This window comes from Dama dama, chromosome 12, assembly GCF_033118175.1.
Source record: "Dama dama isolate Ldn47 chromosome 12, ASM3311817v1, whole genome shotgun sequence".
Classification (NCBI taxonomy): domain Eukaryota; kingdom Metazoa; phylum Chordata; class Mammalia; order Artiodactyla; family Cervidae; genus Dama; species Dama dama.
In genome coordinates this window covers 4433071-4452852 of record NC_083692.1, presented here as the reverse complement: position 1 = coordinate 4452852, position 19782 = coordinate 4433071, and the positions used below count along the sequence as shown (strand labels likewise).

At 37.7% G+C, this 19782-nt stretch overlaps 1 protein-coding gene across 2 annotated transcripts in view; it reads left to right on the top strand.

The window, feature by feature from the left end:
* SPATA7 (spermatogenesis associated 7) overlaps positions 1-19782 on the top strand; it is a 38433-nt gene that overhangs the window by 2900 nt on the left and 15751 nt on the right. Inside the window, exons 2-5 of one of the 2 annotated variants that reach the window (XM_061156489.1) lie at positions 4771-4845; positions 6879-6974; positions 9900-9947; positions 13465-13592. In XM_061156489.1, the coding sequence (XP_061012472.1) occupies positions 4771-4845; positions 6879-6974; positions 9900-9947; positions 13465-13592 (347 nt within the window). The remainder of the gene's footprint in view (positions 1-4770; positions 4846-6878; positions 6975-9899; positions 9948-13464; positions 13593-19782) is intronic. The other variant, XM_061156490.1, reaches the window with a different exon arrangement.

The window sequence follows — 19782 nt, the reverse complement described above, 5'->3', positions numbered from 1 at the left end:
AACAGAGGATGAGCTGGTTGGATGGCATCACTGACTCAATGGACGTGAGTTTGAGCAAGCTCCAGGAGATGGTGAGGGACAGGAAAGCCTGACGTGCTGCAATCCATGGGGTCGCAAAGAGTTGGACATAATTTAGCGACTGAACAACAAAATTGCACTTTTTAAATTGATTACATTTCATTACCTTTGATGATTTTAAGAGCTCAAGGTACTAAGACATCTAAAGTTATTTATCTTTTGTCATTTATTGTCTCTGACATTGTGCTCTCTAACTTCTCTGTATAGACCTGCTTTTTGTTTTTCTGTGAACTGTAGGGAAACACACATCCATTAGGAAGGAACTTGGAAGGAAGAAACTGCATACAGGGAATAAAGTACATACTTCTTAGCCTGTTTCGTATGATATAATAGTAGCATGGAGCATGATTTGAGTACTAAGCAATTTATATTGATCAGGACAGTGTAATGGTTAAGACTCAGGAGCCAGATTGCTGAGGTCTTGGGCAAATGACATGCCTTACCTCTTTGTGCTTCATCTATACAGTGGACTGACTTCCTTGGTGGCTCAGACGGTAAAGCGTCTGCCTACAATTCAGGAAACCTGGGTTCAATCCCTGGGTCGGGAAGATCTCCTGGAAAAGGAAATGGTAACCCACTCCAGCATTCTTGCCTGGAAAATCCCATGGACGGAGAAGCCTGTTAGGCTACAGTCCATGGGGTCGCAAAGAGTTGGACATGACTGAGCGACTTCACTTTCACTTTCTTTCACTTATACAGTGTGAATAATGATAGTACCGATCTCATAGGATTGTTTTAAGGATTAAGTGAGTTTCTAGCTACAGAGTGGTTAAAACATTGCCAGGTACACTTAGCAGTGTTCAGTAAGTGAATACAAGTGAAGAAATCCAACTCAAATTGGTTTAAGCAAAAGTGGGAATTTTTGAGCTCCTATGGGGAAAAGTCTAGGGAGGGTAGAACTTCAAACATGCTTATATCCCAGTGCTCAAGCAGTGTTACCAGGGATCTTCCTTGGTCTTGGTTCCACTTAACCTCTGTGTAAGTTCCCTTCTCAGACAGGTTACCATTGTGTAGTGTCAGGCCTGTTTATGTTCTAGGGATTTCCTAATAGTTCCAGTGAAAGTCCCAGGACTGTGTCTGGGTCACATAGTCTTTGCTGATTTAGTCAACATAACTGGCCAGTTTGGGATGATATGCCCACCTCTGACAGTGGGATCCTCTTGAACCAACTAGGCTAAGAGAGGGGAGGAGTGGTTCCTCAAGCAGGTTGAGGTCCTGTTTTCCTCAAAGGAGCGCTGGATTCTGGGCAGGCAAAAAGTCAGCAGTTTTTTCCTCTGGAGAAATAAGATTTGTTTGAGAGTTTGGTGGTTAGTTTTCTTCTTTTATATTTCTATATACTCCTTCATGACTATCTTTACTACCAACTCAAGTGTTACCACCTTGACTTCTCTCGTCCTAAATAAGTTAATGTTTTTCCTTCTTGTTCTCTGACTTATGATGTAGATGGAGCTTCTTGGATATTCTTATTTCAGGTGGTTTTTTGGTTTGTTTGGTTTGGTTTGTTGTTTACTCTGTTCTAGCAGGATTTGTTCTAGCATCCTGGATTTTAGTTCTGCTGTCTCGATACCTGTTTTTCTGTTTTCAGACATCCATGTTTCTTTCAGGCTATGACTGTTTCTTCCCCACACCTTTATAGCTTATAAAGCAGACTGGCCATTTACCCATTTAAAATATGTCTTGGGATACACTATATTTTGCTTGTTGAATTCCATTAAACTCTGTGTACAAAAAAGATCTTCACAACCCAGATAATCACAATGGTATGATCACTCACCTAGAGCCAGACATCTTGGAATCTGAAGTCAAGTGGGCCTTAGGAAGCATCACTATGAACAAAGCTAGTGGAGGTGATGGAATTCCAGTTGAGCTATTTCAAATCCTGGAAGATGATGCTGTGAAAGTGCTGCACTCAATATGCCAGCAAATTTGGAAAACTCAGCAGTGGCCACAGGACTGGAAAAGGTCAGTTTTCATTCCAATCCCAAAGAAGAGTAACGCCAAAGAATGTTCAAACTACTGCACAGTTGCACTCATCTCACACGCTAGTAAAATAATGCTCAAAATTCTCCAACCAGGCTTCAGCAATATGTGAACCGTGAACTTCCAGATGTTCAAGCTGGTTTTAGAAAAGGCAGAGAAACCAGAGATCAAATTGCCGACATCTGCTGGATCATCAAAAAAGCAAGAGAGTTCCAGAAAAACGTATATTTCTGCTTTATTGACTACGCCAAAGCCTTTGACTGTGTGGATCACAATAAACTGTGGGAAATTCTTCAAGAGATGGGAATACCAGACCACCTGACCTGCCTCGTGAGAAACCTATATGCAGGTCAGGAAGCAACAGTTAGAACTGGACATGGAACAACAGACTGGTTCCAAATATGAAAAAGAGTAGTCAAGGCTGTATATTGTCACCCTGTTTATTTAACTTATATGCAGAGTACATCATGAGAAATGCTGGGCTGGAAGAAGCACAAGTTGGAATCAAGATTGCCGGGAGAAATATCAATAACCTCAGATATGCAGATGACACCACCCTTATGGCAGAAAGTGAAGAGGAACTAAAGAGCCTCTTGATGAAAGTGAGAGAGGAGAGTGAAAAAGTTGGCTTAAAGCTCAACATTCAGAAAACTAAGATCATGGCATCTGGTCCCATCACTTCATGGCAGATCGAGGGGAAACAGTGGAAATAGTGTCACTGCGACTTTATTTTTCTGGGCTCCAAAATCACTGCAGATGGTGATTGCAGCCATGAAATTAAAAGACGCTTACTCCTTGGAAGGAAAGTTATGACCAACCTAGACAGCATATTAAAAAGCAGAGACACTACTTTGTCAACTAAGATCCATCTAGTCAAGGCTATGGTTTTTTCAATGGTCATGTTTGGATGTGAGAGTTGGACTATAAAGAAAGCTGAGCACTGAAGAATTAATGCTTTTGAACTGTGGTGTTGGAAAAGACTCTTGAGAGTCCCTTGGACAGCAAGGAGTCCATTCTAAAGGAGGTCAGTCCTGGGTGTTCATTGAAAGGACTGATGTTGAAGCTGAAACTCCAGTACTTTGGCCACCTGATGTAAAGAGCTGACTCATTGGAAAAGACCCTGATGCTGGGAAAGAGTGAGAGCAGGAGGAGAAGGGGATGACAGAGCATGAGATGGTTGGATGGCATCACCAACTCAATGGACATGGGTTTGGGTGAACTCCGGGAGTTGGTGATGGACAGGGAGGCCTGCCTGGCATGCTGCAGTTCATGGGGTCACAAAGAGTCAGACATGACTGAGCGACTGAACTGAACTGAACTGTAACTCAGCCTTCCTATCTTGGAGGTTACCCCGCAAAACACAACTACTTTTGGGGGACAGAAGTTGTTTTGTGATGAAGTATATATCTAGTTTTCTGACAGCCCATCTTGTCTGAAAGGTGAGACATTGACGTTAGGGGAGATATTAGTTTCCCGTACCCCAGTGTTCATTACAGCACTATTTACAACAGCTAGGACATGGAAGCCGCCTAGATGTCCATTGACAGATGAATGCATAAAGAAGCTGTGGTATATATATACAGTGGAATATTATTCACCCATAAAAGGGAACACATTTGAGTCAGTTCTAATGAGGTGGATGAAACTAGAGTTTGTTACACAGAGTACAGTAAATCAGAAAAACAAATTTTGTTTACTATTGCACATAATATGGAATCTAAAAAGATGGTACTGATGAAATTATTTGCAGGGCAGCATGGAGACACAGACATAGAGAACAGACTTGAGGACGTGGCTGGTGGGGGGAGGAAGGAGAGGGTGGGATGTATGGAGAGACTACCGTGGAAACATACGTCACCATATGTGAAATAGAGAGCCAGTGGGGTTTGCTGTGTGACAGGGAACTCAAACCAGGGCTCTGTGACAACTTGGAGGCGTGGGGTGGGGAGGCTCACGATGAGGGGACGTGTGTACCTGCGGCTGGCTCCTGCTAATGTTTGGCAGTTTACAGTTGTGTGATTCATGTTAATGTTTGACAGTTCACAATTCTGTATAGCAATGATCCTTCAATTAAAAATAAATATAAATAAAAATATAAAATAAACATAAATAAAAAATTAAATATAAGATGTATAGAAAGAATCCAAGCGGAATGGTAAGTGGATTGGACTAGATGAAGCTTAAGACATCTTTAACCATTAAGTTCTGATATTTTTATGTACTTTTATGTAATAATTTTATAGTATATAATTTTATAAGTTACTAAATTACTCTTTGAGAGGATTACTTTCTTAAAATTATTTTTAAGGACCGACCAGCCTATGATTAACTAAAATAGTATGTATATATATAAATTCAAAATCTTACTGATTGTATCTCAAAATCATTTAAAAACCAATAGGTCAGTGATTTACAGAATAAAGTCAGTACATCCTCAAGTAAGATAATTGATGTGTTTATCATTTTATCCAGTGAAACTTGAGTCTCAAGGCAGAACTTTTTAAAAAATAACTTATTTTCTTAAAAGAGAAAGCCTTTTATCTATGGCAGCAGGATTTTTATGTGATATATTATTGCTGGTTAGTAATTGAATTGATTGAATAAATTTTAAACAATTTTGGTAAAGATAAGCTTATTATTTTTTATGTGTTCAGTAGTGTCTTTGTGAAAGTTGTGTTTTATTTGTCCTAATTCATGTTTTTTTATTAAAAGTCAGAGCAGCCTCTGTCCTTCCCACATTTGGTCCATCATGCCTATTTAAAGGACACTTGAGCACCAAAAGTAACGGTAAGTGAAGTACTTAAAATGGTACAAGATGGTTTAAAGATTGACCAGCAGTGTTTCCCTTATTTGTAAATGACGTAGCCTGGTGAGAAAAGGCTTCGTTTAGTCAGTGTTTGAGCTTCACACGGCCCCGTGGACCGTTGCCCGCCAGGCTCCTCTGTCTGTGGGATTCCCCAGGAAAGGGTACGGGGGTGGGCTGCTGTTTCCGCCTCCCCATACTACCACTTAGAATTAAATATTGCAAGAATTCCTGAGACGAGAGAGTGTGGGAGTCCATCCTGCCCTAGATGTGGCCCTGGTCGCCTCCTGCCCCCTGCAGCAGCTCCAGTCCAGCTCTTCTGTGCTGGCAGACTGCCCTGGCTGAAGTCTTGCCTTCCTTGTTAAACTGGTGATTAGCAGGTGGTTAAAGACACAGCACTGAAGAGGAAAAGCCAGGCAGAGAAAGAGAGCACTTAAAAACTCCATTTTGTATCAGGAACAAACACTTGTCCAGTTGGGCCTGTTTATCCAGTTGGGATTTCTGGATCCTCTGAAAGGAAAATGTATATTCTCTAAGATGTTCTCTAAATCTATATTCTCTAAGATCTAACATCTTAAGATGTTTTCACATTTTAAGGACTTTAAATTTTAATGTACATTTTAAATATTTTATAATTATAGCTTAAAATGTTTAAGCCTGGGTTTTTGGTCAAAATAATTGGAAGTCTTTTTTTCCTTATTTACATGGAAAAATATGATGCTGATCCTACACATGGGAAAGAAGAATCATTTTCAATTACTCATTTATTTCTTGATAATAAAGTATATATACACATAGAGCCAGAATCATAAATTTTGAAAAATAATTTTTAAATAAAAATTTTCAGCTAGTTTTAAAAGATACCTACATAGAAAAACAGGCTGAAGAGCAGTTTGTCATTTACTTTTTTTTAAAGAATATGTGTACAGAGCTGGTATAGGAACAGTGATTGTGAGCATGAGGTTGCTTTGGTTCGCATCTAAACTACATCCTTTATCAGCTGTCTGACCTTGACGACTTTACATCCCTGTTCCTCAGTTTTCACATCCGATGATAATGACTAAATGAGTTACTACATGTAAAGAGCTTAGAACAATATATGCATGGTACCTATTCAATAAATGTTTTTAGTAGTAGTTGTAGGATCAGTGTCAAGGTTATCATTATTGCATATACTTTTATTATGCATAGAATTTCCTTATATGTACACATTAAAGAAGTAGCAAAGTTTACTTCTGGGAGAGAACACTTAGGGTCAGAGCAGGAAATGCACTACTTTTCAGTGTCTGTGCCATTTTAGCTGTGATTTTTTTAAACTACATGCATGTATTATTCTCAAAAACTGTTTAATATTTTTAAAAGTTATGCCTGTGTTTATGTTTATATTTTATATGTTTATACTTGTATATGCATGCTTAATTCTAAGATTTCTTTTAACAGTTTAGATGAGGTCAAGAAGTTTAATGTCATCTAATTTCTTTGTGATTGTACTTGTCGTAAAGTTGTCCTGATACTTCAAAAGAATGCAGTAAACTGATTTGTAGGTCTTGTTTTCAGGTATAAAATTAGATATTTTCATCTCAGACTAGAATCTTCACCTATAGGATTTGTTTGATTTCCCAGACCAGTGTATTCAAATGTTAATATGATACCATGATACCATTATTTTATCATCAGGCAGGCAGCTAAACATTTTAAGTTATGAGGTTGAGAGCTGTCAATAAGAAATAGTTTTGTAAATGTAATGGTAGATTACCCTCCACAGTCTCTTCCCAAAACTCTCAGGCTTGTGAAACTTAGAAAGGTTAGAACCCAGAGTAGTCAATAGCTCGTCAGGTATCATTGCAGGATGACAGCTAGGACACACTCAGCATCACAGATACAATGCCAGTATCTCCATGGTTACAGTTCAGAACATTTTGTAAAAATGTACTTAATAATGAGTAACTTGTTTATCTCATGATGATTTTTTAATTAATTTTAAATATATAATGATTAAATGTGTTTTAATTTTTAGCTTTTTGCACTGACTCCTCCTCTCTCAGACTAAGTACCCTCCAACTGGTCAAGAATCACATGGCTGTTCACTATAATAAAATCCTTTCAGCCAAAGGTAAACATGTGCAAATGTTACTTTCTGTACCCAGTTTAAACCCTTCCCAGCTTCACTTCTAACTTGTGTTAATGTAGCGAAAATGAATACATTATATACCAGTGGGTTTGTGCTTGGTGTAGTAAAGTACCAACTACAGATTCTATACACCTAGCAAATTCGGAATGCCATTTGTTAACTGTGTTTGAATATAATGTCTCTGTTGTTTCATTTTACCTGTGTTATTCCTAATATATTTTTGTGATTAGATGCTGATCTTAATACTGTGATTGGACAGTAATTTATGATCTGTTCTTTTTAACCCATTCATTCTTTTACGTATTGTCTATAGTGGCTTTTGTACTAAAAGGCAGAGTTGACTAGTTGTGATGAGGCTCTATGGTCCTGCAAAGCCTGAAGAATTTACTGTCTGTTCTTTCACAGAGCACATTCACTGACTTCCTGGTACAGACCATTTCATCATTTCACCAAAAACTTCTTAGTCCTTTGCAGTCACTCTCTTCCCTCCAATTCCTGGCAACCACTGATCTCCTTTCCTTACTACAGTTTTGCCTTTTCTAGAATTTCATATAAGTGGAATTATACTATTATGTATCATTTTGGATCTAACTTATTTCAGTTAGTTAACACTCTTGAAACTAATCCGTGGTCAGTATTTCTTCCTTGTTATTGCTAAGTAGTATTCCATTTAATGAATATACCATAGTTTGTTTATCGAAGTTCACCAGTTGGTGGGCATTTGGGTTATCTTGACTCACTTTTGGCTATTAGGAATAAAGCTGCTGTAACATATAGAATCTTTGACCGTATATTTCCTTTTCACTTGGATAAATTTATTTACTAGGAGTGGAACTGTGGGGTAATATAGTAAGTGTATGTTTAACTTTATAAGAAACTGCCAAACTGTTTTCCAAAGTGGCTGTCATTTTTCATTTCCACCTCTTCCACATCCTCACCAACACTTCCTATTGGCAGTCCTTTTTCAGCCACTCTGTGGATGTGTAGTGGTATCTCATAGCATTTTAGTTTGTGTTTCTCACATGCCTGATGATGTTAAGCAGCTTTTTTTCCTTTTTTTTTAAGTTGAAGTATAGTTGATATACAATATGATGTTAGTTTCAGATGTACTTCATAGTGATTTGACATTTGCTTATGCTCTGAAATGATCAGCAAGGTAAGTCTACTAACCATCTGTCCCCATAAAAAGTTAGTTACTGTATTATTGACACTTTCCCTTATGCTATATATTACTTATTTGAAGCTTACTTATTTCATAGAAGGAGGCTTATACCTTTTAATCCCCTTCACTTATTTTGCCCCACATTCTCAGCTTCCTCTTTTTTGCCAACCTCATTTACTCTCTGTATGTGAATCTTTTCATTTTGTTTTGTTTTTCAGATTCCACATATAAATGAGATCATACTGTATTTGTCTTTTTTGTCCAGCTTCTTTCACTTCCAATAATACCCTCTAGGTCCATTCATATTATAGCAAAACACAAGATTTCATTTTTTGTAGCCAAGTAATGTTCCACTGTGTATATATACTGCACCTTGTTTTTTCATTCATCTGTCAAAAGATACTTAGATTGCTTCTATATCTTGGCTATTGCAAACAATGCTGCAGTGAACATAAGCATATAGCTTTCCAAATTAGTGTTTTAATCTCCTTCAGGTAAATTCTCAGAAGTGGAGTTACTGACTCATATGGCAGTTCTGCTTTGAACTCTCTGAGGCGCCTCCTCACTGTCTTCCGTAGCGCCTGTGCCAGTTTACAGTCCCACCAGCAGGGCATGAGGGGGTCCCTTTCATTGAGCAACTTTTCTTACTCTTATTTCCCATCTGTGTGTCGTCTTTGGTGAAATACCTATTTAAATCTTATGCCCATTTTTTAGAAAATGGGTTGCTTGTCTTCTTAGTATTAAGTTGTGAGAGTCCTCTATATAAATACAGTCCTGTGTCAGATACATGTTTTGCAAATATTTTCTCCCAGTCTGTGATTTGTCAATTCATTTTCTTTATTTAAGTTTTTATTATGAAATAACTTTAGACTTAATAGAAAAGTTGCAAAAATAGTACAAGATGTCACAGAAACCCTTCACCTAACTTTCTCTGATGTGAAGATCTTATATAGCTATAGTATAATTAAAACCAGAAAATTGATATTGACAGCATACTATTAACTGTAGACCTTAATTGAATTTCACCAGTTTTTCACCAATGTCTTTTACAGAATTTTTTATTTTATCATTTGAAGAACTAAAGTTTTTAAAATTTTGGTTAAGTTTTAGCTCCTACATCAAGTTTATAATCCATTTTGAATTAGTTTTTGCGTGGGGTATTATATAAGGATCAATTTTTATGCCTAAAAATAACTGCCTTTTATTGAAGAGATTGTCCTTTCCTCATGGAACTGCCTTGGCACTTTTTAAAAGATAATTGACCATATGCAAGGGTCTGTTTCTAGACTTACTCTTCAGTTCTGTTGACCTGTATGTCTGTTACAACACCACACTGCCGTGGTCGCTATAGCATTACAGTGAGTCTTGAAATCAGATGATGTCGCTGCTCTCATTTTGCTTCTTTTTCTCAAGATTGTTTTGGGACTCCAATTACTATGTTAAGTGAATGATACAGGTAGGTGAAGCCAGTGATGCTCAATACATTCGTTTTCCAATGTTCACTCTTTCATTTTGAAGAGTTTACTTTGCTGTGTTTTCAACTTCACTTATGTTTCCTTCTAAAGTATCCAATGAGCTGTTAATCCCAACCAGTGTGTTTTTTATCAAGGATATTTTTCATTTCTAGAAAATATCAAAACAAGGAACTTCAAGTTTTGGAACTTCTTGTGATTTTCACTTTTCATAGTTATTGTCATTTATAAATACTAAGAATAGTATTAAAACAACTGATTTCTCTCTTTCAGCTGCAGTAGACTGCTCAGTTCCACTAAGCATGAGTGCCAGCATCAAATGTAAGTAATTTTATCATACTGCCTTTTTAAAAAAAGTTATGGTAAATTGCACACACAACTTAAAATTTACCTTCTTAACCATTTTTAAGTCTACAATTCAGTGACATTAAGTGCATTCTTCTTGTGGTGCAGCCATAACCACTGTCCATTTCCAGAATTCTTTTCGTCTTGGCAGAACTGAAACTCTGCCAGGTTTGTTGTGATCGGTGTATCCAGGGCAACAGCAAGAAGAGCTGCGTAGCTGGTGTGAAATAAACCAGCTGAAGAGTGACAGGTGATGAGGTCATTGAGATGGGTCAGAGAGATGCAGACCACACAGGGTTTGGCTGTTTGCAAGCGCTTGGGCTTTCACTGTAAATGACATTGGAAGCCGTTAGAAGGTCTTGAGTAGAGGAAGAGGACTGGCCAGTTTAGCTTTAAAAGTATTTCTCTGGCTGGTAAGTTGAGAATAGTCTACAAGGGGCAATGGTAAAAGCAGAATGACAGTTGGGAAACAGTAATTCAAATGAGAAGTACTGGTGACTTGGATCAAAGTGCTTGTAAGTCGAGGGGTGTGTGTGTGTGTGTGTGTGTGTGTGTGTGTGTGTGTGTGTGTGTGTGTGTGTGTGTGTACAAGCTCAGTCAGTCGTGTGTATGTGTACAAGCTTAGTCACTCAGTCCTCTGTGTGTGTGTGTGTGTGTGTACAAGCTCAGTCACTCAATCCTGTCCAACTTTTTGCGACCCCCATGGACTGTAACCCACTAGGCTTCTCTGTCCGTAGGATACTAACTGTGCTTGTAAGTAGAGGGAGTGTGAAATGGCTGGATTCTGGGAACTTTTCAGATGTCCGTCAACAGTATTTCCTGATGAATTGGATGCAGATAGAATATGAGAGAAAAACAGGAGTGAGTCAAAGATGAGTCCCAATGCTAAAAAGACCAGAGTTAGAATTCAGTGACGTTGGAAATATAATAGGAAAGTATTTAGGGGAGGAAGTGAATCAAGTGAATCGAGAATTCAATCTTGGTCATTATAAGTTAAAAATAAATACCTATTGGAAATCCAAGTGGAGATGCTGAGGAGCCAGTTGGAATACAAAGCCTGGAGCTCAGGAGGAGGTTCCAGAGTGGAGATAAGAATTCAGAAGTTGACAGCGTATATGCTATACTTATAGAATTGCTCATATTTTTTGTTTTTAGAATTTAGACTTGGTGCTTATTTATCCCATGATACTTTCTGCCTTCAGTCAGTTGAGACAGGAGTTTTTCTTTATGGTCATGTAAATGAAAAAAATTGTGATGTCTAGAAGAACTGCAAAGATTATCATCATCACATTGAAGTATAGTTAATAATCATTACTTTGTGTGTAACATAGCTGATCTACATTCTAAGCAATATGAACTGTCTTAGAAACAGGCTTTATAGACATATTTTCAAAAAGAAATAAGTCTCTGGTCTTGAGTCATCTCTGTTTTTATAGTCTTCTGTCCAAGCAGACAACTGAACTGATGATTTCAGTCATTTCTGAACTAGGATATCTCTATACTTTGTTGAATTGTTTAAGTAACTCCATATTCTAATGCATTAGAAAGAAAGGCTTTCCTTTATGTGTTTCTAGTTTTGGCTGTGCGGGGTCCTCGTTGCTGTGGTGGGCTTTCTCCAGGTGCAGTGAGCAGAGGCTGCCCTTGGCTGGTGCTCGGGCTCCCCTTCGCCGTGCTTTCCCCTGCTGTGAGCGCAGGCTCTGGAGGGCTCAGTCGTGGCGCGCGGGCTCAGCTGCCCCGCTGCGCGTGGTACCTTCCTGGGCCGGAGACGAACCCATGTCGTCTGCCTCAGCAGGCAGAACCTTAACCATTGGACCACCAGGGGAGTTCCAAGAAAGGCTTTACCTTTTATAGCAGTTTTATTGACAAATAATGTTCATACCATAGAATTCATGGATTTTTACTAAGTTTACAAAGTAGTGCAGTCATCACTACAAACCAGTTTTAGAATACTTTCATCATCTTAAGAAGATCCCCAAAATGGTAGCTTTGCAGCTGCTTCCTCATCCCACTCCCAGCCTTGAAAGCCACTAATCTGTTCTTTCCCTACACATCTATTTATCAGTCTATTGACACTTTCGCTGCTTGTGTTTTGACCATGATGAATAGCGCTGCTGTGAACATTCATGTACAAGTCTTTTGTATGGATGTAAAGTTTCATTTCTCTTGAGTATACACCTGAGAATGGAATTGCTAAGTCATCTCATAAAATTACATTTACTTTTTAAGAGACTCCCAAACCGTTTTCTGAAGTGACCATACCATTTTACATTCTTGCCTCTGACATATTAGGATTTCAGTTACTCCATATCCTTGCTAACACATTATTGACTCCTCTTTTGATTAATAGCCATTTTAATGAGTGTGAAGTGGTATCTTGTGATTTTAATTGCCTTTTCCTCATGATTAATGATGTAGAGCATTTTTATATGCTTATTGGCCGTTTGTATTAAATGTATCTTTAGTAAAGGTCTTTTCAAATGTTTTGTCCCATTTTTCCCCCAAATCGGGGTCATTTGAAACTTGAAATTATCTTGCCCATCAAGTTGAGATACATTCCAATTAAAAAGCATATGTTAAATTTAAAATTTTACATGAAAATACAAGTCATTTAATTTATGGTTAGCCTTCTTAAATTTTTTGTTTTTGGCTGCACTGGGTCTTCATTGCTTTGTGCAGACTTTCTTTAGTTGCAGCGAACAGAGGCTACTCTTCGTTGCTGAGTGCAGGCTTCTCGTTGCGGCGGCTTCTCTTGTCATAGAGCCAGGGCTCTAGGCCCGTGGGCTTCAGTGGGTGGGCTCACGGGCTCTAGAGCACAGGCTCAGTAGCTGTGATGCACAGGCTTAGTTGCTCTGTGGTGGAATCCTCCCGGCCCGGGGCTCGAATCCATGTCCCCTATACTGGCAGGTCAGTCGTTATCCACGGTGCCACCAAGAAGGTCCCTCGCCTTCTTTTTAATTCTGAAACTGGACTAGCTTTCATTTTGCTGTTTTCAGTCTTTGAAAATGACTCAGTACCTGACTTAAAGCACACTAAAATGTGAAACCACTTTTTTGGTTTGTATTTTCAAATGAATAGCAGTTAAGAAAAACGGAAGTCAGTTATCCTAATTAAAAATAATATTTTAAAATTTAATGTCATTTTTTGTCATATAAAACTTAAATTTTTATAGCATATGATAGTATTGACAATAATATTTCATTTGTAGGGGAGTGTATGAGTTAATTCAAACTCTGCATTTCTAACCTTTGTGTCTCTATATCTGCTAGCAGTTGTTCCCTTGAGCCCTTAGGCTTAATCAGTTTGTCATATCTTGTTTGTGCTCTTTAAATAGTTAATCCATTTGAAGTTTCAGAAAACCATGTGGATTTTTATTTATGTATCAGTAGTGTAAACATTTTTAGCAAGGAAAAAAGTACTCTTTCTTAGTCTTCAATCATCAAAAAATTAATTTTCCTGTTTTACTCTGTATTTCAAAAGAATTTTTTCCCCTCAGATGCAGACCAACAACGAAGAGAGAAACTCAAAAAGGAATTAGCAAGGTGTGGAATGGAGTTGAAATTTACTAAGACTACAGTGCATTCTAAAAGTCATTCCAAATCATTACCTAACACTCTACAAAAGGTAAGATAGTATTTTTACCTTTTCAAAGTAAATGTTTCTAAGATACTTCATTGATGGTACAACCTGAGTTTTTGATAATGTTTACTATAGGTCAGAATTGGTAACCTTTCCTGTAAACAGTCAAATAGTAAATATTTTAGGCTTTCCAGGCTAGGCAGTCTCTGTTGCAACTGTTGTGCCCCTAGAAAGCAGCTGTGGACAGTACTGAAATGAATGGATGTTGCTTTGTTCAGTAAACCTTTATTAACAGAAAAAGATGGTGGGCCAGATTTGATCTGTAGGGGGTATAGTTTGCTGACCACTGCTTTAGGTTTTTTGTGATACCCTTTATCATCTGATTAAGGAAGCTCTTTTCAGTTCCTCACTGCTTAGAGAATTTTCTTCCTTTCTCATGAATATATGTTAATTTTATCAGATGCTTTTTCTGCATTTTTTGAAATGATGGTACAGTTTTTCTTTTTAATGTATTTCAAATATAGTGAATTAAAATTGAGTTTCTAATGTTAAATCAGTTTTGCATCCCTAGTATAAATATAGCTTTGTCATGATATATTACCTTTTTTAACACATTACTAAATATAGTTGCTAACATTTTGTTTAGGATTTTAGCATCTGTGTCCATTGTTGATATTGACCTGTCATTTTCCCTTTTTCTACTATGTCAGGTTTTGCTGGCCTCCTAAAATAAACTGGGTGCTACTTCCTCTTTTTCCATGCCCTAGAGTAGTTTATGTAAGTTTGTAATTATTTGTTCCTTGAATTCGATGGATTCCAACATTAAAATTATTTGGGCCTAGAGTTTTCTTTGTGAGATTTTTGACTGATTCAATTTTTGAAATCATTATAGAACTATTTTCATAAGTTGTACATATGGAGAAAGTTGTCCATTTCATCTAACTTTTCAAATTCTTGGCATAGTCTTGCTCATAATCTCTTAAATCATATCATAATCTCTCTTGAATATGTATTATTTCTTGGTATCTTAATATTGTCTATTTTTGCCTTCTTTCTTGCTTTCTTTATTATTCTCACCAGAGATTTGTCAGTATTATTAATCTTTTTAAGGGCATATTTTTTACTCTGTTGATCCTTTGATAATTTGCTTTCTAGTTTAGTAATGTAAATGCTTATCCTTATTCTCCTCTTTTGGCTTTCGTTGAGTTTATGTTGCAGTATTTTTTCTGCATTTGTTTAGCTTATTTTCAGCCTCACTTCTTTTATAGTATGAACATTTTAAGGCTATGTATTTTTCTCCGAGTACTACTTTAGCTGCATTCCTCAAGTTTTGATATGTGGTATTTTTATTGCAGTTTAATTCAAAGTATTTTATAGTTTCCATTATAATTTTTTCTTTAACTCGTTGTCTTTTAGAAGTATTCCTTAATCTCTATCTCTGTTTTTTCTCCTGGTTTTCTCTTTGCTACAGATTGCTAGCCTAATTATATGTTGATCAGGGAACATCTGTGTGATACTCATTTCTTGAAATCTGTTGAGACTTGTTTTATGTCCCAATAGGTGGAGAGTTTTTTTTTAATGCACTATCATTATGTGTTTGAAAAGAAAATATGTTTTATAGCTCTGTGAAGTGTTTAATATATAGTGTATTCATTAGATTAAGTTTTATATACTTTAGATGTTCAAATCTTATTGATTTTTTTGTCTGATTAGTCTGTTATGATTATGTATTTAGGTATTTCTCAGAAAATTAGCACTAGCAATTTTTGTTTTATATTTTCAGTCTGTATAATTACATTCAGACAGACTTGTTCTTGTTTAGTTGCTAAGTCGTGTCGGACTCTCTTGCAAAACCATGGACTGCAGCCCAGCAGGCTCATTCTCTCCATGGGATTTCCCAGGCAAGAGTACTAGAGCAGGTTGCCATTTCCTTATCCAGGGCATCTTCCCAACCCAGGGATCGAACCCACATCTTCTGCATTGGCAGGCAGGTTCTGTACCACTCAACCGCCAGGGGAGCCTGCATAGAGACTTGATGATATATTTTCTTGGTGAATCAGACCTATTGTCACTATGCTTTGCATTTCTTTACCTTGATGCTTTTAATGTTAATATTGAAGTGTTTTCTGATAGTAATATGGTTAAACTAGCCTTCATTTCATTGGTATTCCTTTGTATATCTTTCTCCATTTTTTAATCCTAATAGCTTAGGTGGGTCAGATTATTCACTGATAATTTTTGTTCTTTAAAGTGATGCGCTTCATATATTTTTATTTCTTCCTTCTTATTGTGTTGTGTACTTTCTGTTTGACCCATGGTAGTAGGCAGAATTCTGAGCCTCACAGTGACGCCTACCTTTAAACTATCCCCTCCTCTTGCATGTAGGCAAGGCCTGTAACTTGCTTCTAACCCATGGCATGTGGCAGAGGTGATGGGCTATTACTTCCATAGTTGTTAATGGCAAAGTGAAGCGAATTTCCCCCTGTGACCGAGAGAAAGAGGAAATAGGTCTGGGAGTAATTTCTGTAGTGGTTGCTGTTCCCCTCTCCTAGCCGTGTCAAAGAAACAAGAGAAAGGCACTCTTTCCACTCCTCCCTGAGAGCTTTTGGTGTGGTTCCTAGAGGAAAAGGCTTGCGAGCAGGTACAGACTCCCCAAGTCTCAGAGGCTTCATACACCTACACTAGTCTACACTTAGTCTTAGCAATTAGCTGAAGACGTCTAGCGTAATCTTACCAGCTTGTGTGCCATTCAGCAGCTTCCGTCGCAGATACGCACTTGCTCTGGTCCTGTTTCTCCCTGCGGACGCCTACTCACCCTGGAGTTCAGGCTAGTTGTTTGCTCTGTGACCTTGTTTCTCTCATTAGTTCAAGAAAAATCATTAATTTGCAAGGTGTCCAGCTTTTTTCTTGTTGAAACAGTGAGAGCTATGTTTTACCATTTCTCAGCTGAAACTGGAAAGCTTTGTGTGTATGGGGCAGTCTCTTTAAACTTTTTAATTTTGAAGATTTTAGCATCTGTAAAGACAGTGGTGTAATGAACCCACATGTTCTTGTCCCCCAAGTGCAGCCATGATCAGTTCAGGGCCAGACTTACTTCACATATAGTCTCATTCACTGCCTCCCTCCTAGATTATTTTGATGCAAATGCCAGATATGTATATTTTTTTATCCATAAATATTTCTATATGTATCTGAAAGACCACCATACCATTATTGTGCCTTTAAATTAATAATTCCTTAATATCATCAAATATCCACTGTTCGGATTTCCCTATTGTCTCTTTCTTTTTAGCTTGTTAGAATTGGCATCTAAGTAATTTCAACTAATTGATAGATTTCTTTTCATCTCTCTTCCTCTCATCTTGTTATCCCACTGCAGTTTAGGTGTTGGGAAAAACCGAGTCATTTGTCTTGGTTTACGGTTTCTGTGGACCATCTGGGTATTGCAGATTTAGGCTGCAGTCTTGTGTGGAAGCAGCGTATGATTTCAGTGTTGAGATGGGCAAGTTTGCTTGCACGTCACTGCTTGGGGTGTAGCTCTTGAGAGGATCCCAGCTTTGTGAGCATAGTCTCCTAGGCGGTCTGCATGAGGCCCTGGGCTTTGTTTCCTGTCCCCTAGTAACAGCATCGCCCTGGGAAAAGCCACTGTCACAGCTGCCCTTCCCAGGTACCAAGTGCGTTTTTTAACTCCAGCTCTTGGCATTGTACATGAGGGTGTGACATGTCAGCAGGCAGGGGGAGTGAGTAAGAGCACTTGTAAATTAGTAGTGAACCTGGGTCCTTTTTACGTGACGAGTGTGGATCAGAGACCAGCTCTTAGTTGGGAAGTTATGTCATCATACTGACTCATTTTGTGACAGTTTGCGGTATGGGGAGGGCTTCCCTAGGGCTCAGATAGTAAAGAATCTGCCTGCAATGCAGGAAGCCCAGGTTCAATCCCTGGGTTGGGAAGATGCCCTGGAGAAAGGCATGGCTACCCACTCCAGGGTTCTTGCCTCCTCCTGGACGGAGGAGCCTGGCGGGCTGCAAAGAGTTGGACAGGACTGAGCGACTTTCACTCACTGCAGTGTGGGGAAGAAATGATTAAGACATGGTACATAAGACAGCAGAAGGAGCACAAGGAATGTAAAGTAGAATCCCCAGGACTTGGTGACTGACTCGATGAAAAGCAAGAGGCAGGAATTACAGAGTTCCCAGGTTTCTGGTTTGGGCAACGGGGAGGATGGTGATCATTCACTGAAAGAAAAATAGGGCAAAGTGCAGGGGTTTTTTTGGGGGGAGGGGGCAGGTAGGGGAGGCAGGTAATATAAAGTATGAGTTTACTTGTTTGGACCTGCTTGATTTGAGATGCCTTTGGAACATCTAATATATTCAGTAGAGAGTTGGACAGAAGTATCTGTCAAGAAAGAGGTGTGGGCTGAAAACAGATTTGGGAGTCATCAGGAAAGCTGTAACTACGGTGAAGAGCCCCCAGGGCTGCTACACGGACAAAAGGGCCAGAGATAGAGCTGCTTCCTTTAGAGTAAGCCTGCTCTACCCTGTACTGTCTGGGAGGATGTGCATCAGTATTTAATCGTGTGTATTTTCAGACTATTTTTAAACTGAAAATTTTAAGTGCATTTCTATTATCTAGCATTTTGAATATCAACTGATAATTATATTTTGAGGTAAGAATGGGACTTGTTGAAAACAAAATATATAATTAAGTCTGTAAATGTAGGACTTTTTCATTCATTTTTCCTTTAGTCATTGTAACCCTATAACTTTTTTTCTCTAAAAAGTTTATTATTCTTTTATATAGGAATATTTTTTACTCCATTTAGACTTCATAGTAATTTGCAGTTCACTTGTATTTTTATAAAACTTGATAAATGTTTAGGTACATTTAAATTAAAATTATCATTTGAGGCATAATATTTTGATAATTGGATGGGTTTTATGGGTAACAAATGCCTGTGGTTATAATCTGCATTTACTGAAAAGTTTGCTACAATTAAAAAGAAAGTGGTAACTTTAGCCTGTGGACACTAGCTGTTTATATACATGAGATCAAGTAATCAAAACCCTTTTCTTTAATTTCCCACACTCTTAATATGGGCTACTTTTTTCCTCTCACATCTTGACTCACACGCTGCACCTCAGACACTTCAGTCTGCACCCTGTACCCTACACACAGATGTTCACCATTCATTCACATCCCTGGTGTAGCACATACTATGTGCTGCTAAGATTAGTTGAATATATGAATGTGATTATGTTCTTAAATAAATGTATTTTAAAAGCACTATGAAACAACAAAAATGAGAAGCTCTTGGTTTGTCTTATAAAGTACAATTTGAAGCTTTTTGCAAAATAAGTGCAATCAAATTTTTAAATAAATTGTACCCATCCTGTTCCACACTTGAATTGGTTCCTTAACTGTTTTAAAACTGTTTTAAAACTGTTTTACAGTTGGAAAATGTCTGTATACCATTTTTTCTGACATTATCCCTGAAAAAGATTGTTTTAATAGTTGTTCTGTGATTATAAAATTGGATAGGTATTCTTGACATAAAAACATGTTTCTGTAAACTTTCAATGATTATCACTTTATATAAATTCTTAAATCACAGAAACAGTTTATAACAAATTGCAGTAAACTAGAAAGTGACAGTGGTCAGATTATCACCAGAATTTTTTCCCATTGACATAAAATTGATGAGTCCTTTTCTGATTTTAGGACTTTACAGTGATTTGCTATTTTAATTTCGGTGAATTTACCAGTGTGTTGCACATTTTCTGTGAAAATTATATCCGAGCTTTCTGCTATTCACAGCTAAAAATTATATAACCTGAAAAAAGCAGATTGATAATAGATTTTACACTGTGTTCTACTGGTTTCCAAGCAAAGACAAGGAAGGATATGTGGTAGGGATTATAAGATATAAAGATACAGAAAGTTTCATGCCTTCAGTTGATTCAAGAGCAATTTTCCCAGCCCATTTCAGGCACATGAGAGTATATTTCTATCTTTAAAGACTTCAGTGTTTCATTTTGTTTATTAAATAGCCATTACTGATAAGAATTTTCTTATAGACAGTCTGATGCTTTATGCATCTCTGCCTGCTATGATCTCAGTTTGTACTGTTCCCCAAGTGTAAATAATTCCTGTGATTATTATTTAATAGCCCTAAAAGACTTTTCAGATCGAACTGTAAATTGCTTTCCAGGGATTCAGACTCCTCTGATATGTAAG